The 26,429-nt window shown below is 41.6% G+C and overlaps 1 protein-coding gene across 1 annotated transcript in view; it reads right to left on the reverse strand.

Moving 5' to 3' along the window:
- Nucleotides 1–26,429, reverse strand: part of Adamts17 (ADAM metallopeptidase with thrombospondin type 1 motif 17) — a 347,529-nt gene that overhangs the window by 249,839 nt on the left and 71,261 nt on the right. Inside the window, exons 5-7 of the mRNA XM_078051258.1 lie at nucleotides 10,995–11,078; nucleotides 10,308–10,465; nucleotides 3,418–3,461 (exon numbers count right to left, since the gene is read on the reverse strand). Coding sequence (XP_077907384.1) covers nucleotides 3,418–3,461; nucleotides 10,308–10,465; nucleotides 10,995–11,078 — 286 coding nt within the window. The remainder of the gene's footprint in view (nucleotides 1–3,417; nucleotides 3,462–10,307; nucleotides 10,466–10,994; nucleotides 11,079–26,429) is intronic.

The raw sequence follows: 26,429 nt of genomic DNA on the forward strand, positions 1-26,429 counted from the left end.
ATCTTTAGATTTTTTATAATACCTAACACAATGGGATTGAAGTCTAAATAGTTGTTATGCTCTACTGTTTAGGGAAAAATGACAAAGGCTGGGAACATAGCTGAGAGATATTATTTGCCCAGCATATGCAAGGCCCTGACCCTGGGTTCAATCCCCAGCACTGGGAAGGAAAAAACAAAAAAAAAATAAAACAAAAACGTTTGCACAGTACCTTTTTTATTTCGCAAACATTTTAAATCCATGTTTAGTTGAATCTGAAAATAGAGAACCCATGAATATAGAGAGCTGGCCATATACATAAAAGCATACCAAAAATGAGTGACTACCAAGTGACACTTGTAGTCATTGCTTTGGACCCATAGATTTCCTGGTCCCATTAATGCCCTGAAGAAATACAAAAAGTTACTACTGGAAGAAGCTGGGCCATAGAATTAAAAGACTTTTCTACTATTTTGGCTGCTTTTTAAAATTTTTTGATTCTATAATTGCATCAAAATTTCAACAAATGATAAACACAGATATAAACTGGATGTTGAGACTGGTATACGCTGGACATACCTCTAGTTTTCAAAATGTTTATCTTTATTAAATTACACCATTGTTCTTACTGACTTAATAACATGTAAAAGTGAACTATGATTATGACACATTAAAATAAATGTTTCCTCATAAAACACCATATAAGTCCAGCTGTGTTCAAAAGAGGATTCATTTCCGTTGTTGTCAAAGTTGAAAACTACTGAGGTATTAGAGAGAACATGCAATGAAAAGCAGGAGACAGGCTGGATCGGATCTCAGCTAATCAGCTGTCAAATGAAAAATGATTACACCCATCCTTGCCATTAAGACTTTCTTGTTAGGAAATGAGACACATGCAGCTAGCAGGCCACATAAGGACATCAGATGTTCCCCGGTAACACGTGGCTAATAGTCAACGAATAGAGCTATGAACTGAATTGTATTCCCTCAAAATTCATATGCTGAAGTCTTAACTTGCAATGTGACTATATGAAGAGGTAGGGCCTTGAAAAATGTGATTAAGATTAAACGAGGTGAAGGATAGAGGCCTAATCAATGTGAATGATGTCCTTACAAGAAGCGGGAAGGGTGGGGCGTAGCTCAGTGGGAGAGCACTTGCCTAGCATGCAACAGGCCCTAAGTTTGATTCCCAGAACTGCAAAGGAAAAAAAATAGAAGAGGGAGAGACACAAAAGGGGTGCCCATTCAGAGGAATGACCATGTGAGGGCACAGGAGAAGGTGGCCATCTGCAAGCCAAGGACAGAGACCTCATCAGAAACCAAATAAACCTGGATCTTGCATCTCCGGCCTCCAGTACTAAGAGGAAGTAAACTTCTTTTTGAACCATGGGTCTGTGTGGTATTTTGTTATGGCAGCCTGAGAAAACTATTAAAAGTAGAACAGTGATGTGGTGTAGAAGGAGGAAAGAAGCTTGCTTAGAACTAGCTGCCTGATCTTCCACAGGGGGCCTGAACACACTACAAAGTTGCAATTAATGGCAGATTTTTACCAAAACAGTATTTCATATATTCAAAGAAAAGCTAGCTACAAATCATATAAAAGAAAACCATATGACCAGATGCATACTGTTCACAAACAACTGGAGTTCCTTCATCTGTATTCCTTCCTTCAATCAATCAACCAACAATGGTAACTGAATCTCTCAAGTCCTGAGTCAGGTTCTGGGGACACAGAGCAGAGGCCTAAGCTTGGCTCTGTGGACTACATAGTCTTTGGGGTAGATGGGAAGTAGGAGCAAGAGCTATGTGAGGATAAGTGCCTCCCCAAGCTAAGCAAGGGGAGCAGAATCACAGAGCAGAGGTGTCTTCCAGAAAGAGCTCTGGCAGCCATCAAAATGGACCTGTGAATCCCGGGAAACAGCAGCCATTTCTGGGGCTAGTATGTGCTTTGGCAGCCCTATTAATAGATAGAGGTCAACACACACACAAACACACACAAACACACACACAGAATTCCTACAGCCCCCCACCAGCAGGCCTGTGTCAGCTATCCTTCAAGTGAAGCATGTTTTCCATTGCTTATCTACTAATTCTACTACAGAGACAGTCCCAAATAACAAAGCACAGATTCATTGTTTTGTTTTATTCTTTGGGTGGTACTGGGGATAGCACCCAGGGCCTTATGATCATTGGTTGTTTTTTGACACCTGCTCTTCCATGTGTTTAGAGGATATGTGAAGTTAAAAAAATCGTTTTGTAAACTCAAATACATGAAATAAGATTTAGATAACAAGATGTTAGATTTTAACATAAGCCCAAGTGATCATTTGACAGATTAAGAAACCCAAAACAGAGATTGCCCAGGGTCGCCCAGCTCATCTGTGGTACAGCCAGAGGAAAGACTTGGGGTTACCTACAGCTGAGACTTCATGAGAAGCATAAGTTGTTAAAATCTAAATTTCACAATATTAGATATTTTTGCATCCTACTGTTTTTCTTTAGTTTTACTATAATTTGAAGCATGCACAGGTCATGATTTTGCTTTAGGCAATACAGTATTTGGAGCTCCTAGTTTGTAAAGGTTTGTGCTATGACAAACCAAATTGGAAAGCTCTTGGTGTTTCCTCTCTTAACCAAGCATTCTATTCCTGTACCCTAAGAGTGTACATGATGCAGAGTCACACCATTCGTGCAATCATCAGGTACATAGGGTAATAATTACCATCTCATTCCACCATCTTTCCCACTTCATACCCACTCCCCTCTCATCCCTCTCCTCTGCCCAATCCAAAGTTGCTCCATTCTTAACTTGCCTACTCCAAACCCACTATGGATCAGCATCTACATGTCAGGGAAAGCATTTCTTTGTCCTTTGGTTTTTTAGGATAGGCTTATTTCGCTTAGCGTAATATTCTCCAACTCTATCCATTTACCTGAAAATGCAGTAATTTCATTCTTTTGTGAGGCTGAGTAATATTGCATTGTGTATATATACCACAGTTTATTTACACATTCATCTCTTGAATGGCATCTGGTTCCACAGTTTAACTATTGTGAATTGAGCTGCTATAAACATTGATGTAAACCATTACATTTCTATCTCATGACAATTGTGTTACTGAGTTCCCTCTTGCCTTGGTGACCAAGATGCTTAGAGTCAACTGCACCCCCAACTGCAGACACCAAGGGCGGCTAGTGGCTCTTCCCCTTTGGTTTAACTTTTTCCTATCTTACTAAGTAACCCTTCAGCTAGATGCCTTCTGCCATAAGCAACTTCAAAACTTGTCAGGAAAAAAAAAGTCAATTAACTAATTTACAAGAAAAGAACCAAAAGAAAATACTGAACTTGCTCACTGAAAGCTCATTCAGATTGGAGGTATAATTAAGAATTTGAGGATATATCAGCTCCTTGCATCATTATTTGAACTCTAAACTTACCAACAGTGTCGCACGGCTCATCTTTGTGAACGCAGAAATCTGTCCTAAAAAAATATGAGAGAGAGAAAGAGAGACAGACATAGTCAGGTGAATGTGGTTTACTGGGAAAATGGGAGAAGAAACACTGAGATTAACCTTGATTGTGGCTTTAGTTGTCATAAGTCATAGTGACATACCATAATCAACAGGGTTTGCCAAGAGATATTGGCCTGTAACACGTCCAAGTGGCAAGCCCAGTTACCCTATGAAGGCTAGACTATTCTATAAAAAACAGTTGCTGAAAAGATTCCAAAAGCTGAAAAGGTTTTGGAAGATGTTTATTAAATTATTATTGAAAACAATTATCAGTCAATATCATCAAACTGCAATGTCTTCTCCAAGCTCCTCTATTTGGGCAGCAACTGCTTCTAAAGACCATGAATCATGTCTATGAGAAGTCAATAAAAAAGTCATTTCTGAAAACTGTATTCTTCGAAATTCTCCACAATCCCCCAGGTACGCAGCTGTGGTTGAATGAGATAGCAAAGATGCTCAAAGCCTGGTCCAGCCCCAGTTCTTCAGGCCCAAGGGTTCACTCTCATGGTGAAATGAGGGATTAGACCCTACTTTTCCAACAAGGAGCGATGTTCCAAAAATTCTCAGTCACTAGTCAACCAAGAGAGCTGAATGGGGCAGAAGCCTGCCTGGGAGCTGGGGGAGAAGAGGGAGGCCCCAGTAGCAGGCCCTCTTGGGCCGCATGCCCATCTTCTCACAGGGCCCTTAGACAGTGCTCACTCACCTGCAGCTCTACACACACCCAAGTACAGCACATACCACTCCTCATTTTCCTTCTTAAAAGTCTGGGAAGGAACATGGTGCTAGCCAGACAAAGCCAACACTAAGCAAAGTTATGGGGGGAAAATGGCAACACTGGGTGGCCACAGCTTGTCTTCTCCTACCAGGGTAACATCCCCTCATTTCTGGCCCACTGTTCCTGCACTCGGGCATTCACTCTCCTCCATTCCTCCCCTTCCCTCCACCTACAGCTAATCTCAGGGCAGGAACTGACCTGCCATTCACATGGGGGTAATGATAGAGTGTGTTACTCTCCTAACCACTTTTTAAAAACATTATTTTATTGGTTCTCTTTAGTTATTCATGATGAACAGTTAAATTTGATATAATTATACAAGTATAGAATATATCTTATCCTAGTTAGGACCCCAGTCTTGTGAATGTATTTCTGGCCTCTATTCAGACTTCAGCCTGCTCTATCCCACATCACATTTTAGTGTTTTCCCTGAAACATAACCCACATTTGAGAATTCTCAGCCCAGCATGGACAGTGGAGCAAACACTGCATGTCTCCAGCCCTGACTCTGTTTCTGGATCAGGGATGGGACTCAGAAAAGATCCCATCAGATCACTAGCACTCAAAGATATTGGATTTGTAGTTTTAAGAGGCTCTGCTTGAGCTCTGGTGTACAGAATCCCAGGTCCAGAATGACTGCCTCAGGCCAGTGATGCCACAGGCACAGTGGACATTCTACAAGCCCAGAGTGGGTAAGGCAGGTGGCAAGGTCAGGTGTGACAGCTTAGAAGGTGCACAGAGAAAACAAACATGAGCTGGGGCCAATCATGTCAGCAACTCATATGGGTTTTGCTTTCCTGGAAATTTCAAATTTTCTCAGAATGTACATATTTTTGGTAAATGATTTTTTGGTCAATTTGTCATTTTGTTATTATTTACTGACAAATAAAAAGTACATACATTTATAAAATACAATGTATTTAGTAATGTGTGTACATTACTAAATGATTCAATTCAGCTAGTGACCATCTCCATTGCCTTACTTACTAATCAAGCTTCTTTGGTGAGAAAATGTAAAATCTACTCCCTTAGCAATTTTCAAGCATTCAGTATTACCATTAACTACAGTCAATGTGCTGTCCAACAGATGTCCAGAACTTAGTCCAGGTAATAAATTTATAAACTATTTTAACAAGGGGAGAAACAAGACTCCTGTGCTTTTCATGACTATACCCCCAAACCAAGAGAACTTCATGGAAATTGAGAAGGAATAACCATGAAGAACTTTAACAGCAAGCTGCCTTCTGACCTAATTTTTTCAAAATTAAAAAAAGTTCTGCCAAAAAGTTCCTTTTAATTAATTAACAGGCAGTGAGAGTGATAGGGAAGAACATTGATCCTGGGGAGCTAAATGGGAAGATCAGGGCAGCAGAAGTGTCCCAGCAGTATAGCAATGGCTGGTCCTGAGTGTTTGCTTGGGTGTCTGCCTAGCACTCTCAGCAGAAGTGTAGACCTAGGCTTGGGGGAGAAATCCTGTGTTCCAGGTATTCTGGGTCAAAAGCAGAGCCAAAGGTAACATGTTTCAGATGCTGAGACCCCGGGTCCCTAGTCCTGTGTGTGTGCCCAGTTTGGCCCCCAGACCCAATTCACTCAGTGGCTGTCTCTAGCCCCAGACACAGCTGCAGAAAACTTCTTTTCTGCTGATTCTGGCTCAGCATTGTCTGCTGGACATGATGTCATGTGCTCACAGCCTCCACAGTGGCTGTCTGTCGATTGGTGGACGTCCAGAACACACTCTCAGACCCAGACACAGCACATCAGGGGGAAAGAAAACAAAGGAAACAAAACCTTCACATCTCCAGTCCTCAGCCCAGGACATGGGGGTTCCGTCCCCTGAACACTGCCTTGCCTGCACAGCTCCCACTGCAGACACTGAGGTCAGATTACTCTGGGAGGAAAGAACTGCTTCAGAGCAGCAGCTGCCTCGCACCCAATTTCCTTGCAAAAACATCAGCCCATTATTATCCCAGCCTAGGGAATTGCAGCTCTCTGCCTCTAATTATTAAAGGATGCTTCTCAGCCAGCTCCAACTCCAACACTACCTCCCCACCTCATGGGAGGTCTTCAATTTAACATCTGCATGGGCTCAGAGGATGTGGCTATGCACTGATCCATTCAGTCCGGCAGCGCCACAGAAGCAGGTGGGAGGAATCATGAGTACTTGGGTAGCTTTGAGGTGTCAGCATGAAACAGAGAAAGAAAAGAGCAAGGCCATGCATCTGCTTCCCCAGGGATCCACTGCCTGCAGGTACAGGAACCTGTTCTTTTTATCTCTGGAAGAGGACACTTCTTGTCCCCAGCACACCCTCAGCCAGAACCACACCCATGCAGTCAATATACCTCCCCAATGTGCTTAATTAGAAAAGAACATTTTAAATAAAACTGTATTATGGTGAAATATACATAACACAAAATCGACTATCTTAGCTATTATGTATACAGCTGAGTAGTGTTAATTACACTCACAATGTCATGAGCCATCATGACCACCTAGCTCTAGAACATTTTCCTCTTGTAAAACTGAAACTCTGTAACTATTAAACACCAAGTTCCCTCTTGGCTCTACCACCAGGCCCCAGTCACTACCATTCTACTTTGTGTCTCTATGAATTTAATGACTCCAGGTACCTATTAGAAGCAGAATCATTCAGTAATTATCTTTTCATGCCTATTTCACTCAGCATAATGCCCTAATGGTACATTCAGGCTATAGCATGTGTCAAAATTTCCTTCCTTTTAAAAGTTGAATAATATTCTATTATATTATATGCCATACTTTATCTATTCACTGTTGATGGTAATTCGATTTACTTCTACCTCTCGTCTATCGGGAATAATGCTGCTGTGAACAAGGGGGTACAAATATCTCTTTAGTGTCCCTGCTTTCAGCTCCCTTGGTTCTTAGTGCCTGAAGGTACACCAGCCACATCACATGCTATCACAATTACTGAATAGACTATTTCTAAAACACCCCCATTATACATTCAATCATCTTATATAAACAGAAAATGTTCTCATAAGGGAACTGTATTCTACAAAACACATTTTAATCCTTAGGGTTGGCATCTGACAAATCATCTTGAAGAGTGACCAGGTATCTATCTGGAGTCTAATGGTGGCATTGCACATGTGTTGAAGATATATGCCCAGATGCAGAACTGCTGGTTTTTTTGTTTGTTTGTTTGTTTGTTTGTTTTTTAAGGATCAATCATACTGTTTACCACAGTGTTTGTATCATTTATTTTCCAACCAATAGTGCAATAGTGCATAAAGGTTCTGATTTCTCCACTTTCTTCTAACAGTTGTTATTTTCTAGTTTTGTTTCCCTGTAGAAACCTAATAGGCGTAAGGTAAAGAAAAGAAGACTTTACACAAATATTTTCTTCATGGCAAGTAAGCTGTTAGGAGGCAGAAAAAGAAAAAGAAAAGCAAGTGTAATTGGCAGCATCTCTGGGCCTAGGGTATGTTCATGTATGCCCGTGGCTATCTGTAAAAAGGCCAATCCAGAAGCTTTATCAACTCGGATTTTGGTGACATCTGTGTCCCCTGGAACAAATGCTATTCATTCCCAACACAACACCTTTACTTATGCTTTCTCCTCCCAGTTCTGGAGATCTAGCATGGCCTGGTGACTAGTTACTATATTATATTCGTACATTTTAACAATTCTTACCAAATACATGGTAGTAAGATGGCTATAGGATGGATATGTTCATTAGCTAATAATGAAAGGAAATAGAGAAAAATTTTTTCCAATATCAGGAAGGTTCCCATATTAGTATTTTTTTAACAAAACAGAATTTTAAATGTAGAATTTATACATTTTATGCAGTGTTTATGAAAACCACTTTCAAAGTAGGGTACTTGGAAGTTTAGTTGCATTTTCCAATGATGAAGTTGTTTAGAACTGCTCTTTAGGAAAGACTTTAAGGTCTGATTTAATTCTCATTTTTAAAAAATTAGTCACATTAATTTATGACCATGCATAGACATGGTTCCCAGGATTCCTACTAGCTCCCTAAATGGAATCCACTCTCAAAGCATGGTACCCATAACCCCCTCACTGCAATCAGTAGGGGATGCTATGGAAAGCCCCACAAGCTCCAAATTGCCATTTCCCAGTACCCTGGGCAATGGCAACCCCTGGTCCATGTGAGTGGCCTACACGCCGAGGAAGATGGTAACTGGGAGGTTCCCAGCACTCACCCATGGACAGGTCCAGAGCAAAAGCACATGCCAGATCATGTTCATCCCTTGTTTCTTAGTGCCTGAAGGTGCACCAGCCACATCACAGGCAATCAGAATTACTGAATAGACTATTTCTAAAACATCCCATTATACATTCAATCACCTTATATAAGCAGCAAATATTCTCATATGGGAACTGTATTCTACAAAACACATCAAATCATCTTGAAGAGTGACCAGGCATCTATCTGAGGTCTAATGGTGGCATTGCACATGTGTTGAAGAGAACAGAGCTCCTTTAGCTGGTTGCTGAGGCTTGGGCCACAGAACTTCCCTAACTGGCACTGGGATATCTTTGGGCTAGAATGTGCAGCACAGGGCCCAAAAGATGCAACCAAAGAGCTGATTTTGACTCAAAACCAAAATGTTAAATGGAATTTAACACAACATGGATGGACAGGTTGTCTCCAAGCTAAAGAGAGGACAAAGTTCTTCATTCCACAAATTTATCTCTGAACAAGGAAAAAGTATAGAGTTTGGAATTTAAGTTAAAAAAATTTATATCCTTAAAATTCAAAGTTGATACATTCCTAGCAACTGTGATGAAATGCAGGTATTTTTTAATCTAATGGATTAATTCATTTCCTATAGCAGGATTTTGTTATGAACACATTATAATATTTTTTACAACCAAGAGATACAAAATGTAGAAAAAAAGTAAATAACTACATCTACATCGGCAGTGATTTGAATTGTGTCCCACAGATAAGATATGGTCAAGTCCTAGGCCCTGCTACCTATGAATGGAACCTTGTTTTAGAAAGAGGGTGACTGCAGATGGAACCAAGTTAAGACGTGGTCACGTGGATTAAGGTGGGCCCTAACCCAATGACTGGTGTCCTTTCAAAAAGAGGGGAATCTGGATATAGAAAAGTACATGCAGCAAGAAGCCCACGTGAGGATGGAAGAGAGGTTGGAGTGATGCCATCTACAAGTCCAACAAGTGCAAGCATGCCAAAGAATGCTAAGGGCCACAGCAGCAGCAGGAAGGACAAACCCTCCCCTAGAGCCTTCAGCAAGAGCACTGCCTGCCAACATCTCCCTTTCGGACATCTAGGCTCCAGAATGTAGAGGGATAAATTCCCACTACAGTCACCCCATTTGTGGCCATTTGTTACAGTAGTTCTAGAAACTAAAGCAACACTGCCACTTGCTGCTTTGGAGGCTGCCTTGGGTTTCTGTTGTCCACTGCTGGCCCCCTGGAGTCCCTCTCAGTCTAGAACAGTAGATCCAGTTCTGCAGCCTATAAAGAAACTTCACTGTTTTCTTCAAGTGGAGGCTGCAGGTGACTTCCACAGACATCCAGAAAGTTCTAGTGGATCCCATGCTACCTGTCAATGGCACATCTAGCAAGGCCTTGTGGAGCACGCACATGCTTGTGTGGACTTCCTCCCACAGGAAACTGGTGGCATCCACTCTCCTCCCTAACAGCTGTCCAAAGCCAGTGTAAAGCAGCTGCAGACCCACGTGAGCTCCTTCCCAGACGGCATTTTATTTATTGGGGTAAGAAATAATAAACTTTCTTCAAAGTTGTAATTCTTGGTTATCTAAGATTTCGGTATTTTTCTAATATTCATAATAGAATGAATGGCTGACTCTTCATGCTAGGCACTGGGAAGAACATGTCCATAAAAGTGGGTGCTCTCGTCAATCCCTATTTTACTGATGAGGGAACCGAAGCCCAGTTAGGTAGACAAAGGTCTGACGTCAGCCTGAATCCTAACAGCATGCCCTAGAAAGGGGAACATCTCCTCCCTCTTGCATGTCAGCCATAGATTGACTCTAAATTTACCTGGTCACAAATACAGCAGCATCCACAGGGGGTGTATCGTCCTTCCCTCCTGGAACCTGATTGTTACCGAGGTACCGCGCACCTCCATATTCCTCATTCTGCCAATGACAGAAGCTCTCCAGGGACCGCTCACCATGGTGCCCAATGGACAACTTGGCCTAAAAGAAATTGAGGAGGCAGTCAGAGAAGTGAACACCCAGGGAAGCAGAGTGTCCATCCAGACCGTAGTGTGGACATTAAGCTGGAGACAGCTGCTAAGACACCATTTGAGGACTTGTTTTCTCCAAATAAAAGAATAACAGAAGCGGGTATTCAGGAAACCCCGAAGAGAACATCAGGGACCTTATCTTTCAACTCAAAAGAAAAGCAATTTACTTTTCTGTAAACACAACAGTGTACCCAACCAAGCAATGTCACCTCAATCTCACGTTGATGGCCTGACTGTATAGGTGTCATGTTCATGGGGGAGTGCCCTGAAAGACAAGACCAGGGAACACTGCTGCAGTGACTGCTGCTGGGATGGAAGGCCCCTGGAGCTTCATACATATATGAGAGACTTCTCAAGACCTTCCAGGAGGGGAGGGGGATGGGCAGGATCCCATTGCCAGGGCTCTTCTGTGATTAAACTCGGCCAATGCCAGTTACATATAACTGTGTGTTCTCCGAGAGGTGCGCATGGGGACTTACAGGACGTTGTCGTAGGAGGACAAGCTTGGTAACTTGAATGTTGATTTTAATTCCAAGACTCTGGTGCTGAAACATATTGTATACCTATTAAGAGAGAAAAAGATACAAAATATCTTTTAAAATACAGTGGAATCTTGGATGAGGGCTTAGAAAAGAGAAAAGATAAGAGAGAAAAGATAGCAGGTAGAAACTAAGGTAATCTGAATACACTATAGACTTTACAGTAACGTATCAGTATTGACCCACTAATCATTACAAACAAACCATACTAAGATGTTAAGAATAAGGGTAACTAGGAGCTGGGGTTGTGGCTCAGAGGTAGTGTGCTTGCCTAGCATGTGTGAGGCATGGGGTTCCATCCACAGCACCGCATAAAAATTTAAAAAAGGTATTGTGTCAACTTACAACTAAAACATAAAAACAAAAAAGAAAAAGAATAAGAGGAACCATGTCTAACTCTCTGTACAATCTGCTCAACTTTTCTGTAAATCCAAAACTGCTCTAAAATACAAAGTCTATTAATAAAGATCATATTAAAATACAGCATGTGCTCTTCAATAATAATATATAATTCAAATTTTGGTGTTGATAAAGATTAGAACAAAACATACATACATGGGAGAAACATAGCCCAGATTTTATTTCTAAGGTTTTTCTGAGATCAAAAATAACGCCCTTCAAAGCGAATATTCAAAAATAAAAATAGATATGATAGAAATCTCTGGAATCACACATATGCACATGCATACGTATACACTCAAAGCTAAGCTAGAAACCCAATAGCTTTTCAGAAAAAAAAAATGTATAAGTCAGGAGATTTGGAAAAAAAAAAAGACATGGATGTTAGATGATTCTGGTCAAATATTCAAAACTCCCATTCTGGGCTTTCATGCAAAGAGATGAAGGCAGGGAGGAGAGAGGAGCCTGCTGTGTGCCAGCCACCGTCATCGCTAACCGTCACCACCACCCTCAGTTGGGAAACAGGCTCAAGCTAGAGCCACCTGATAAAAACAGCCAAAGGTGACTTGACCCAAACCCAGGCTCCTCTAGCCAAAACATTCATTTTCTTCTTTATTCCCTGAAGTCCTCATTCTAACCAAAGTTTGTCACTGAGATAAATTATGGTAACAAAGGGATATGTCCTTCTCAGTGTAGCCCCTTGTTATGGTTCAAGTGTAATTTGAGTGTCCCCCAAATGTCCATAAGCAAAGATTGGGTCCTTAAGGGGTTCCTGGGAGATGCTATGGACCTCTAGGAGGAGGGGACTTGTGGGAGGCCCTGAGGTCATGAGGGATGGGGAAAGACATCCCCAGAAAGGACTGTGGAACCTCAGTCTTGCTCTCTCACTGCTTTTTGGCTTGACATGTGACTGCTTGCTCTGACATGCATGCCTGTCATTATCATATGCCATCTCTGCAAGAGGCCAAAACAATATGTCTACCTGATTTTGAATTTGAACCTCCAACACTGAGAGCTCAGCAAATTTTTTTTTTTACTTTACAAGTTAGTAACCTTGAGCATTTCATTATAGTAATACTAAATTGAGTGATACCCACTTTTTGTTGGCAGAATTGTAAAGACTTCAAAATCAGAAGTCTGGGAAAGTGTTCTAAGAAGAGATGAAGGGAATCTTGAATAAGACAGAGAAATCAATGTTGATGTGACAAAGAAAGACCACTGACTTCGAAGATCCCTCGACTTCCTCTTCTATAAGATTACTCTGAGAGGTTCAGTGGGGAAGGTGATAAAGGACGAAGTAGTAGCAGGACACAGAGGGAACAGGGATGAGAACTTTCTGAATATTCTATCTTGTTTTTACTCATAGATACAATTCAGAGAGGAGAATTTTCTTTTTAATTTTTTTAACTTTTGCTATTAATTATACATGACAGTAAAATACACATAAGCACTTTGATATATCATAGAGTAGAATTTCTTTTTTCTGATTATACACGTTATAGAATCACATTAGTCATGCAGCCATATATGTACATAAGATACTTCATTCTACTATCCTTCCAACCCCATACCCTCTCCTCTCCCTTCACTCCCCTCTATCTAATCTAAAGTAACTCTATTCTTCCCTAGCCCACTCCCCGCTGGGGAAGAATTATCTACCAGCAACACTGTCACGTTTTCTATTTGGTGCTTTGTTTCCACTTCTGACTCAACACCATCAGCAGAAGCAACAGCCACAGCAGACGGCATAGCCAGGTCAACTCAGGCCAAGTGGAGCTGGTCAATGACACAGTGCCTGGCCTGCAAGTCGGGCAGGCAGTGCTGAATGCATCTGTGTAACACAGGAATTAGCTGCATCATGGCTTGGAATTTACTGTTCAAAACTGTTGTTACAGTTAATAAAATCTGTGTAACTTAATAGCTTTTCCCACAAGGAAAACTAGAACACATTCACTTTTCTGTTCTCACATTTCCACCCCCGACACAAATTTCCTTTCCTCAGGAACAAAATAGCAGTCATGTTTTAATACTGGATCACCTTTAGGCTGATTCTGAAGTCGTGTCTCATTATCTATTCCTAATCCTAGAGGAGAAGGGGAAAGCATGCAACTTTTTCCTTGTTTTAGTGTTTCCAGGACACCCAAGGGCTCTAACTCAAATCTTTCCTAAAATATTCAGCATAAGAATTGGACTCAAACTGGTAAACCTCAGTTTGAAACATGAAAATAAGAATGAACAAAGATGTAGTTATGAAGGAGAAAAGTCAAGTTGCACAGGATTTTGTTGTAAGGTGACTTAAACAAAGCCCATGGGGCTGGGGGTGTAGCTCAATTGGGCAAAGTGGGTGCTTAGCATACACAAGGCCCTAGGAACCCTAGCACCAAAATAAATAAAGAAGCAGAGCCTATAATGTCAAAAATATCTAAACACTAAGGATATTAAGAAATGTTGTAGATTTCAAAAAACAATGTGGAAAAGCACCTCTCAGTAATATTCTGAACTGCTGCATAAATAAAGAACCTCGGGAAATGACTGAAATGATCAGGGAGAATAAAATGGCAGGACAAGCTCCCTGTTAAAATCACCCATTTGTTCCTTGCTGAGCTGGACATAGTTCAGAACCAAATTCATCCCATACCCCAAGATTCAGTCCCTTCCCTTGGAACAAAAGCATCCAAATTTTTAAAAAAGAAGAAGAATTTGAGATGGAAGAGGAAAATAAATTCAAAATTCCAGAGGCTTGGGGACAGGGTGAAATGGGGAGCTAATCAATAGCTATGTAGTGTCAGTTTTGCAAGATGGGAGAATTCTAGCGATTGGTTGGACAATAATGTGTATATACTTAACACTGAATTGTGCGCTTTAAAAGGGTTAGGATGGCCAGGCACACATCTGTAATCCCAGTGGCTCGGGAGGCTGAGGCAGGAGGATTGTGAGTTCAAATTCAGCCTTAGCAACTCAGTGAGGCCCTAAGCAACTCAGCAAGACCCTGTCTCTAAATAATACACACACACACACACACACACACACACACACACACACACACGTCTGTATATATATGTGTGTGTATATGGGCTGGGGATGTGGTTCAGTGGTTAACAGCCCCTGAGTTCAATTCCTGATACCAAAAAAAAGAAAAGGAAAATAAATGTTAAGATGGTAAATTTTATGTGTATTTTATCAAAATTAAAAGTTTTAAAAGTTTCATGCTTGGAATAATATTCTCTAGAAACCCCTGTAATATTAGTGTTCTGGTCCAAGAGGGAAGGTATCAGAGCCTGATTATAGCACTTCGTCATTAGCTGCCTGCTGACCACATTCCAACAAAGCTCTGCAGAACACCAGGCAAGGGCAGGTGGACACCAGGATCTCCCTGGAGGCCCCACACCAGGTGCAGCAAGCCAGATGAATACCCCATGACAGCCATGAAACACAAGATGCATGGCCAAGCCTGTGTCTCTTCTCCGAGGAAATTCAAGCTCAGAAGTAGTCCTAGAGATAGCAGCCACATGATGTTTAGGGAGACACCTGGCTGGGCATGGAACACTGTAGAGTCTGGAAACTCTGTCCCTAGTGTCCAGCTCTGGCAATGTCCCAGTGAATATTCAGAGCCCTGGCAGCCTTAGTCACATTTCCTTGGCAGCATGGGGGCCAAGCCAGGTGGACCTGTTGCCAACAACTCACTGTGGCTCTCACTGGGCAACCCGAGGACACGGTGAGGAATGAGGGATGGCAGAATGAGGGAGCAGAGAAGAGTAGGTGGTGGGGCAGGTCGGGAGAAGCTGCTGGTACACCAGGCAGGATTTTCACAAGGTCACTATCTCTGGGCATGACCCTAAGCATGCCCAGAGACAGGCAGGCATCCTCAGTTAATAGCATCCCAACATTTTCTAGTCCCCAAAGCAGAAACATAACATTCCCAGGGACACATGTTGAAATGCATACCCTGGAGCCCTCTCTAGACCCCCCTAAATCAGAGACTGGGGGTGGCCAGGCCATCTGTGTTGAACAAACCCCCCAGGGCTTCTTACTCTCCCCTAGAGTATGAGAACCAGTGAGTATTTTAACACTGTGCTAATTTTGATGGTCAGCAGAGAAAGGTTTGTTGTCTATTTCATATGGTAATTAAGTGAAATTGATGTCATTTTTCCTCCAAAGAGAGCCTGCCTGGAATGTCTCAGGTTTTTCATTCCATTCCATGGTTGTTAAGGAAGCTAAGAACAACCAAGCCACTGTCAAGTGGCTCCGTTTTCCAATTTGGCTGCTCAAACAGGGAGTTTCTGGTGTCCGCACCACCTGTTTCCATCTGCAATTTGTTCTTTAAAGTCACGTATGCAAAAAAGGCACAACACAGCTTCAAAATCCACAGCAGCCAAACCAGCACCAGCCTGGTGGAGGCTTCCTTCTCTCCACATAGCTGCATGGCTTGGCTGGGGACACAGTGCCAGGAGCAGGACTCCACTCCCCTGGAAAAGAGCTGGGCAAAAGGATTTATTCATTACAGTGCTGGGGATGGAAGCCAGGTTCTCATGCATTTTACGCAAGCACTCTACCACCGGGCCCCAGCCTCAGCTCTAGGAGAAGCTTTCAAAACAGGCATCAGTGCACAGTGCACACTGCCCCTCTGCTTAAGCCCATCAGCAGCTCCCTGCCACATGCCAAGAAAAGCCAACTGGCCATGCCCTGGTGTAATGGCCTGCCTGCTGCTCATAGTCCCCACCATCCTCCCATCACACACCAGGAACTGCCCCTTTGGGTGCACTCAAATGCCAAGCTGATCCCTGCTGGGGGGCTCCTCTTGTCAGCTTGTCACTACCCACTGTAAGTGAAGGGTCACATCTCACAGAGGCCACCTCAGTCACTTGTTATCACTTGTTTTTTTTGCACAGCAGTTAATCGCTCTCTGATCTTCCTTCTCAACGGTTGAACGCTGCCTACTGTTCCTCTATGGAGCCTGAAGAGGATGAGACCTGGAGTCATTTCTACTCTACCCCAGATGAGGGTAGAAGAAGCCCTAGCTCATGTTAAGTGCAATAAACACAGCTGAACAGAATCGACACATCTCTTATTTTTGTGGTAAAATGCATATAACATAAAACCATCTCCGCCACTTTTAAGCGTACAGTTCACGGAGTCAAGAACATTCACGTGGCTGTGCAAATATCACCACCATCTCCTGAACATCATCTTGCAAAACTCATATGCTGTGCCCATTAAACACTCACTCCCCATTCCTGCCACACCCAGCTCCTGACAACTAACATTCTACTTTCTATTTATTTCACGACTCTAGGTATCTCACATAAGTGGAGTCCTTCAGTATTTGTCTTTTGGTGACTGGCTTATTTCACTCAGCATTATGTCCTCGGGCAGCATCTATATTGTAGCATCTGTCAAAATTTACTTTTTAAGGCTGAATAATAATCTAGCATCTATATGAGTCATGTTTTGTTTATTCATCTATGAATGGATACTTAATTGCTTTCAATTTTTGACTACTGGAAACAATGCTACCATGAACACCAGAGTACAAATACCTCTTTGAGACTCTTCTAAATTTCTGTATATACAGAAGTAAAATCATGGGGTCATATATCATTTGAGTCAGCCTCTTTTATACCCTAGTCTTTGTACTGGCTAGACACTTTTCAGTTTTCTTTTAATGGGGACCAAACAGCATCTATTGCTATTTTCATGGGAGTTGGAGGTTTCTCCCGCAGGGTCTGCTCTGGAGGAAAGATGGGGCCCTATTCCCACTATAGAATCTGAAGGTAGTTGAAACTCACTCTGCCTGCTCTCACAACTGGAGAACAGACCTGTTCCCTAAATGCACCCCCATTCCCAGGGCTTTAATTCTAAAGGAGGGATACAGGTAATTAGGAGACATTCCTAGGACAGAGACTTGGTGGCAGGAATCTAGTGGTGGACATCAGCATCCAGCAATGTGTCACCAGCCCTGGATTCTAGCCTGCCCTCCACCTTGATATCTCCTGATGCCTGATCTCCCCGAGTCCCTTCCCCTAAAACCCCTACCCCAACTTTCTCCCCCATTTTTGAGCCTGGTAGTCTAGACCTCCTCCTGATCCTGGACATCTCCCTCTATACCTCTAAATACATTTTCCTGTTCTACATCAGTTAGTCTACATCCAGTCTGTTGCTTATAATCAACAACCCTGATGGAGACAAGGGCCAGGCTGCCTGCTTCAGGGTTTAAAAAGCTACCTTCCTTTCTTGTTGAAGAACAAGACCACTTTATGAGCTGCCAGATTCCTTCTATGTGCTTCTTCGTGGTTATACAAGTTCTCAAAAAAATGACCACAGGGCTAGGGATGTAGCTCAGTGGTAGGACGCTTGCCTAGCATACACAAGGCCCTGGATTCAATGCCCAACACCATAAAAAACAAATTTTCAAAAATAAATGACCACAGTAGTTCTGTTCTCATAGCAGTCATTGCTTCTGTCACTTTGGAGTCCCTGCAACAGGTAAGGCTGTGAAACCCTTCCTAAGCATCCAGGTGTTCTCTCCAGTTCTTCTTAACCATGAAAGTTTTTTCTTCTCCTTTCTCCACCACCCTCCTTCAAAGGCAAGGTGTGCACCAAGAGGGACTGATAGGACTGCCCATGGCACAGCGCCTGCCTCGTGGGTAAACATGTCATTGCCTCTGTGTAGGAACCTGTTCTGCCAGAGTTCAGTACACCACATCCCCAGGGTATTCTTGGAATACAAAAGGCTTTTCAGAAGCAAATTTATCAGGGAATTTAAAAAGTACACTCTTTGTTAACATGACTTCAGTGCTAAATCCTTTGCTAAGGATGTTGGTATAGGGCACCTGTCACTCATATAGACTCACCGACTCCACAAATATTTCTGGATCACCTGTATGTATACTGAACATGAAGTACGGTGATAATGTAGACATAGCCCTACTTTATTGAGCTTACAGAAACTGGAAGGACAGATAGTAAGCAGGATGGGTATTTTTAATTATAGTACAATATGTGTAACATCAAACTTACCATTGAGCAAACTGTTAAGGGTACATTTTAGTGGCATTAAAGACATTCACATTGTTCTACAACCATCACCCTGACTCATCTCCAAAACTTTTGTAATCTTGCAAAACTGAAACCTCACATATGAAACACTAATACCCCATTCTTCCTCCTCAGTCCCTAGCAACCACCACTGGGCTTTCTGTCTCCCAGAGTTCCATTACTCTAGTTGCCTCAGATTAATGGAGTCATTTAGTATTTGTCTTTTGATGACTGTTAATCTCACTTAGCATCATGTCCTCAAGGTTTATCCATGTTGTAGGATTTACAGGAATTTCCTCCTTTTGTAAATTAAATAGTATGTCACTGTACATATATGACATATTTCATCTACTTATCCAACAATGGATACTTGGGCTGCTTCCACTGTTTGGTTTATTGTACATAATGCCACTATGATCGAAGGTGTACAAATGTCTTGTGTCCTTGTTTTCAGTTCTTTTGGGGTATTTATTCAAAAGTGGAATTGCTAAATCACATTGGTGTTTTCTCCCAAAAGAACCACACTGTTTTCCACAGCAGCTGTACCACTTTACACTCCCACCAGCAGTGGTGAGGGTTTCCATTTCTCTACAATCTTACCATCTTTAGTTTTGTTTCTGGGGATGTTTTTGTTTGCTTTACAACAGCAATCCCAGTGGGCATGAAGTGGTCTATATCCCTAATGATCATTGATGTTGAGCCTATTTTCATGTACTTTTTGGCCATGAGTATATCTTCTTTGAAAAAATGTCCATTCGAGTCCTTTGCACATCTTTAAATCAGATTGTTTGTGGGGTTCAGGAGATCTCTATATGTTCTGGATATTATCTAATATGTGATTTCCAAATATTTTCTCCCATTCTTGGACTGCCTTTTTACTTTGTTGATAAGTGTCCTCTGATACACAAAATTTTTTAATTCTGATGAAGTTTAATTCATCTATATTTCCCTTGTCAGCTGTATCTTTGATATAACATCCAAGAAATCACTGCCAAATCAAATGTTACGAAACTTTTCCAATAGGTCTTCTTATAATTTTAGCTCTTACATTTAGGACTTCAATATAATTTCAGCTAATATCTGCATATGTTACCAAAGTTCTGGCTTCTTTCTTTTGCATGAAATTATCTAGTTTTCTTGAATATCCATGTGTAGAACTAGATCCCTCTCTCTCATCCTGCACTAAGTCAAATCAAAGTAGATCAAAGACTTAAGAATTAGATTAGAAACTGCAACTGATAGAAGAAAACATAAGGTCAACACTCCAACATATTGGCGCAGGGGCCAACTTCCTTAACAAAACTCCTAAAGCTTAAGAAGTAAAACAAATAAGTGGGATGCCATAAAATTAAAAAGTTTCTGCACAACAAAGGAAAAAATTAAGAACATTAAGAGAGAGCCTACAGAATGGGAGAGAATCTTTGCCAGCTACTCCTCTGACAGCAGTTTAAATCCAGAATATATAAAGAACTCAAAAAGCCTCCTCCCCATACACACATCACAACAGCAACAACAACAAAAAAACAATAAAAAGGCAAAAGAACAAAACACACATTTCTCAAAAGCAGCACCACAAATGACCTACAAATATATGGAAAAAATGTTAAACATCCCTAGCAATCACAGAAATGCAAATCAAAACTACATAAATTCCATCTCACTCCAGTCATAATGGCAATTATCAAGAATACAAACAATGATGAGTGCTGGCAAGGATAAGGGGGGATGGGACACTCAAACATTGCCCCTGGAACTACAAATTAGAACAACCACTCTGGAAAGCAGTATGGAGATTCCTCAAAAAAAAAAAAAAAAAAAAAAAAAAAAAAACAAGAAATAGAACCACCACATGATTGAACTATCCCACACCTTGGTATTTATCCAAAAGAACTGAACTCAGCATACTACATTGCTACAGACACATCAATGTTTATAGCTTACAGCAGTGCGATTCACAATAGCCAAAATATGGAACCAGCTCAAGTGCCTGTCAACAGATGAATGGACCAAGAAAATGTGGTCTATATACACAATTGGGTTTTACTCGGCCATAAAGAAGAATGAAATAATGGCATTTGCCAGTAAATGGGTGGAACTGGAGAACATCATGCTTAATGAAATAAATCAAGGTTAGGGTCAAATGTTTTCTCTCATAATGGAAGTTAGAACAAAGGAAGGAGAAAAGAAGGAGGGGTCAGATATCATAAAGAGAAGATCAGAGGTAAAGCAGATAAGGAGATTGAGGGGGAAGGAAGAGGGATGGGATGAATTTGACAAAATCAAGCTATGTATGTGTATAAATATGTCATAGGGAATTCCACTTTTATGGATATCTATGAAGGACCAATCAGAAATACATGAATAAAAGGAAGACTAATAGAGTAGAAGTCAGAGAATAGGGAAGAGAGGGAGGAGAAAGAGTTTGGGCACTGGGTCTAAAGTAAATTAAATTCCATGCATATATGGTTAAATAAAGCCAACTATTATGTATAACTATAATGCACTAATAAAACCATTAAAAAAGAAATTACCAAGTTTTTCCCGGTACAAATTGTTGAAAAGTCTGTGACTCTCCCTTGGACGATATTGGCATCCTTGTCTAAAACCGTTTGATCATATATGGAAATGTTATTCCATATGTTATTATTCCATTGGTTTACAGGTTTGTAAAGAGTTTTGATTACTATAATTTTATGGCCAACTTTGACAAAAGGAAGTGCAAGTCCTCCAAATTTTTCTTTCTCTTTCAATATTGTTTTGGCTATTCAGGGTTCTTTGAGATTTCATATGAATTTCAGGATTCATTTTCTTCAGAAATAGAAAAAAAATGTCATTGGTATTTTGATAGAAATATCAATGAATCTATAGATTTGGGTGGTATTTATATTGTAACAAACAGCAAATCTCTCAATCCATGAAAATGATAACTTTTCATTTGTGTCTTGTTTGATTTCTATAATCAAAGTTTTATAGCCTTCAGTGCATAAATCTTAGTTAATTTACAAGGATTTTATTCTTTTCAGTGCTGCTGTGTAAGTGAAACTGTTTTTCCTTGTCAGTTTGTATACTGTCAACATACGTGAAAATGCAGCGAACTTGTGGGAATTGATTTTGTATGATGTTATTCTGAATTTGTATGTTTGTGTGTCTGTCTGTCTGCTGTCTGGGTAGGGAGTGGAAGCACAAGCATGCCCACTTTAGGGTTTTCTACACATGAGATCACGCCGTCTGTGAACAGACATCATTTTAACCTTTTAACTCTTCATTATTGGGATAGTTTTTACTTCTTTTTTCTTATCTAAATGCTCTGATTAGAACTACAATGAAAGAAGTAGCAAAAGTGGGCATCATGGCCTGATTTCTGATCTTGAAGAAAAAGTCTTCATCCTCTCACCATTGAATGTGGTGATAGCTATGGGTTTTTCATATATGGCTTTCATAATGTAAGGTATTTCCTTTGATTTCTAGCTTATGGAGTAATTTATCATGAAAGGGTGCTGAATTTCAAATTATTTTTCAATTAAGATGACTCTTGATTTTCCCCTAATTTTGTTAATGTGGTATATTAGGTTTATTGATTTGTGTATTAAATATTTATACATGTATAAATGTTATATTTATTGTATCAATTTTTTATTAATATTTAATACCCTTTCACTCATCACCTTCTTAAAGTCTATTTTACTGACATGAATACAGCCACCCTGTTCTCTTTTGGACACCATTTGCATAAAATATCTTTCTCCATCCTTCACTTTCAACCCATTCCTGTCTTTGGATCTAAAGTGAGTTTCTTGTAGACATATCATTGAATCTGATTTCAAAAAAAATCATTTTACCAATTGCTATCTTTTGATTTGGAAGTTTAATCCATTTACATTTAAGACAATTACTGAAAAGGAGGAACTTCCGCATTTTGCTATTTATTTTCTATATAACTTTTTTGTCCCTAATTTCCTGCACTACTAATTTCTTTTGTATTAATTTTTTTTCCTGTAGTCAAACTTTCTAATATCCTCCGATTTCTTTTTTGTGTAGATTCTACAGATACTTTCTTTGGTGTTACGTTTAATAAGAATCACGGTTATAACACACTATTTTGACTTTATACCAGCCTAACTTCAAGAGTGTAAAGAAACCTTCTTACAGAAGGATTTTTTTTTCAAAAGCACATAAATATGGAATTGCAAATCCAAACAGGGACTACCAAATCCAAGCAGGCTTCTGTGATCAACACAGCAGAGTGGGCTTCTTTAGAGGGACCAGGAAGGAAGGACCCTCTGAGGGGATGTTTATAAGTATCCTAAAAGACAGAAAAGCTTACTTGGTAAAGAACAGACGAGCACTCCTGGCAAAGGCCACAGGTCACAGAGGAGCTGGGGTACCTTAGAAACAGGTGGCCCACACAGTGGAAGTCAAAGCTGAGATAGGGAAAAGAATGAGGTGCAGGAGATGTGGTGGGTCCTGTCACACACACAGTCGAGAGGGGCCCCAACAGCAAGGGGAAGCCACAGAGGGGCGTATGCTGCTGAGTGACAGAACCCTAATTCTTCTGGAAGACGACTTTGCTGGCCACTCTTCAGCAAGGATTCAAGAGGGAATTAAAATTGAAGTGAGGAGCCCACCAAGGAAGTTCCAGCAGCTGTCCAGGCCAGAAACAATGGTGGTCAGTTCAGGCCATAAGGGAGATAAAAGATGGATTGAGATGTGGGTGTCACTTTGAGCAAGGTGCCATGGGGGTCCTCAGCCCTGGGCTGACGTCTTTGCCTTGCAGGGTACCCATGGGCCCTGTCATTCCCCAGAGCCTCCATTTCCTTCTCTATAAAATAACAAAATTCACCAGCAGACTGGGGCTGTAGCTCATTGGCAGAGTGCTTGCCTAGCATGTGTGAGGCACTGGGTTCGATCCTCAGCATCACATAACAATAAACAAATAAAGGCATTCTGTCCTTTTACAACTAGCAGGAGACAGCAGTGATGTGAAAGCTCCCGCCTGCAGGTAGGGCTGGGGCACATCACAGACATCCCTTACCTTCTCCTCTCTAATGTGGGAGACTGGGCCAGCCGTGGACACTCATCTAACATGCTGCCACCGAGATGCTATGAAAACTATGAATGAAACTTGGCACCAAATTCTCTTGGCTCAGGATACGGTTTAAGTACATGATTATCTGCCTTGGGGACAGGGCCTATCTGGGTCCCTAACAAGTACCACATTGCGAGGGTCAAAGTGGCACACTGGGGCAAGTAGACTCTGCTTACAGAGACTCAAGTGAGAAGGCAGTAAGGCAGTGGGTACCCAGCCATCTGCACCAAGGATTCTCTTCCCTCAGCCCGGAAAGAAATGTAGTGAAATGAAAATGGCAACCCATTCTGGAAGGTTTCCCTGCAAATCCAGGGGGTTAAAGAAGCTGGAGCTACTTCAATCCTGCAGCCCCCAAAAACCCTCTCTGGAGGAGACAGAAGGCTTGACAGCATCCTCGTCCTTCCTCACTGCTCCTGGGGGCTATTCTAATGACAGGGCTCTGTGTCCCAAGCTCATCCGTTCCCTTCCGCCTGGCTCACAGGTTATCTCACTTCTCACAGAATCTCCCTCTAAAACAGCCACAGGCAGGAGAGAAACCTGTGTATTTCCTAAACTGGGATTTAAGGGATTGAGAAGAGAGGAGGTGGTGATGGAGGCCAGTCTCGTTCAAAACAAGACATGTCAGAAGGTAAGTGTTTTCCTATGTACTGGATAGCAGCCCAGGGAGGAAAGGGTTGCATGGAGAGGCATCAGTGTGCCTCGGTCTGCAGACTCAGTTTGCATTTGCTTCAATCAGGCCAGAAATTGCAAGTACAGACCACTGAAATGACGAGGGTCATCACACCACACTGTACACACAGCAGGCAGGCCTCCTGAGGACACTTTCCAATCCAACCTTAATGTGAGTGGTCCCTTCAAGATCAGCAGTGAGATCTTGAGCCTTTGGGGGTTTACTATGAAGCAGCTGAAGAGGAGTGGAGGGTGTTGAATAAAAAGCAAGAAACACAATGTTCTATCCTCCTGCCCTTCAATCTTCCAGCCCATGTAGGGTGGGATAGGGAGGTGTTCCCATATATCATCCTCATCCCTCCCTTCCCAGCCTGTCTTAAAATGCCCAAATGTTAAGCTATGAAAATGAGTGTCAAAGCAGAAGCTGTGCCTTATTACTGTCTTAGCTGATGTAATGAATGATTATTCCTTACATTTGCACATTGGATGATTCAAAAATAAAATAAATGAGATGAAAATATCTGCAGGTAGAAGAGCCTGGTACAGAGCCAGGCCTCCCCATCCTTCCTCTCAGGCTTCATTGGTGCAGCCCTTCATTAACCTGTATTGGGGAGACTGGGTTTGTGAAAATGAAGAACTCAGAACTCATAAGTATTTCTTATAAAATAGAGCCAAGAGCCCTGAAAAGTTACCAAAAGCAGGAGATACAACTGCAGATTAGAGAAGAGTGCACTGCCAGCAGATTTACGAAGTGGGAAGATTGTTCCTCGGTGAGGTGGGAAACTCACTGAAACCGAATACGGGACTATACAAGAAACCACACAGACAGAGTCACAAGCTTCAGGATATAAAAAAATACTACACCAGAGACGCACCAGCCTGGCTGCCGGTGGTGGTAGCAGTGGACACTGAGGAAAGGGGGGGGGGCTGGCAGCCAGCAGATAAAGAAAAGAAAAATTGGCTGCAAAACCTGTGGATCACAGGAAGGGTGGTTTCAATGGAGGCAGGGTCAGTGGAGAAGTGGTTCAGTGAAAGCCGACCCAAAATAGCTTGTCCCGGGGGAGTTTGTGGGAGGCAAGATCACTGGTGGAAAGCAGTTCCTAGGCAAGGAAACACCCGCACTTGGTGAGGACACCGGTTGCCACATGGTGCAGGAACCATCTGTAAGTGCTGTGCAACAGCAAGTGGAGGAGGAGACTAGGAGTCCACAAAGGAAGTTGCCAGCATTCACCTACGACGATTCCCAGAGTGTGCCTGAACCACAGTGACTGAAAAAGGCACACAGAAAATACCTGCATGATACAGGCTCTGGCCACCAAGGGAGAAAGCTCCCTGCTCCCTTGGTTGCTGGTGCTCCGTAAGAGCCATTGGGAAGATGCCTATAGTGGTCCCACAGAAGCATCTGCACTCCCGGGCAGACACCCAGTAATTAATAACAGTGAAGGTGAAACCTGTGGAGGTATAGTCCCTAGATCCTAAAAGTGGATGTTACTAGAGGCCCTTGAAATCCAGGCATTACCCAGGCATCACACTTAGCAGAGACTGGTATCACCCCAGCAGTCAGCATGAATCAAATCTCAAACACCCACCAACAAAGTTCCAAACTTCAGTCAAGACTAAAGCCCAACTACTGTAACTTCCAATTGAGAACACTGTGGCGCCCCCCACTACAGAAATACACACCTTGTCAGCACCCTCCCATCTCTCCAATCCAGTACTGGGAGCCTGGAAGCTGAGATCTACCACAACTGGATTTGCCTCCTAGCCACAACAGCTACCAGCTATGTGAGGAACACAAAGGTGTTGGACTTAACAACTCCCAGCCCTCGACCCAAGGGCTACAAAGCCAAAAAAGAAATACAAAGAACAAAATTTCATCTCTGCCAACAGTTTTGAATACCTCAGCACAGACAAGCAATTTATTTCTCATTAAGATTTTATTTTTTCTTTCATTTTTCTTTTTTCTCTCCATATTCCCCATTTAAAAATATATTCTTAGACTTTTATTCTTTTATAATTTTAATTTTTTCAAATATCATTCATTGTATTTTAATTTTTAATGTTTTGCTAATTCTATAAAATTCTGTGTATAAGTATGTGTGGTGGGGTGTTCTTATTCTGCACATAGGTTTGAAAAAATATATATTTTCATATAATTTTACTTTCACTAACTGCTTTCCTCTGTA

Source organism: Ictidomys tridecemlineatus, chromosome 5 (genome assembly GCF_052094955.1).
Source record: "Ictidomys tridecemlineatus isolate mIctTri1 chromosome 5, mIctTri1.hap1, whole genome shotgun sequence".
Lineage (NCBI taxonomy): Eukaryota > Metazoa > Chordata > Mammalia > Rodentia > Sciuridae > Ictidomys > Ictidomys tridecemlineatus.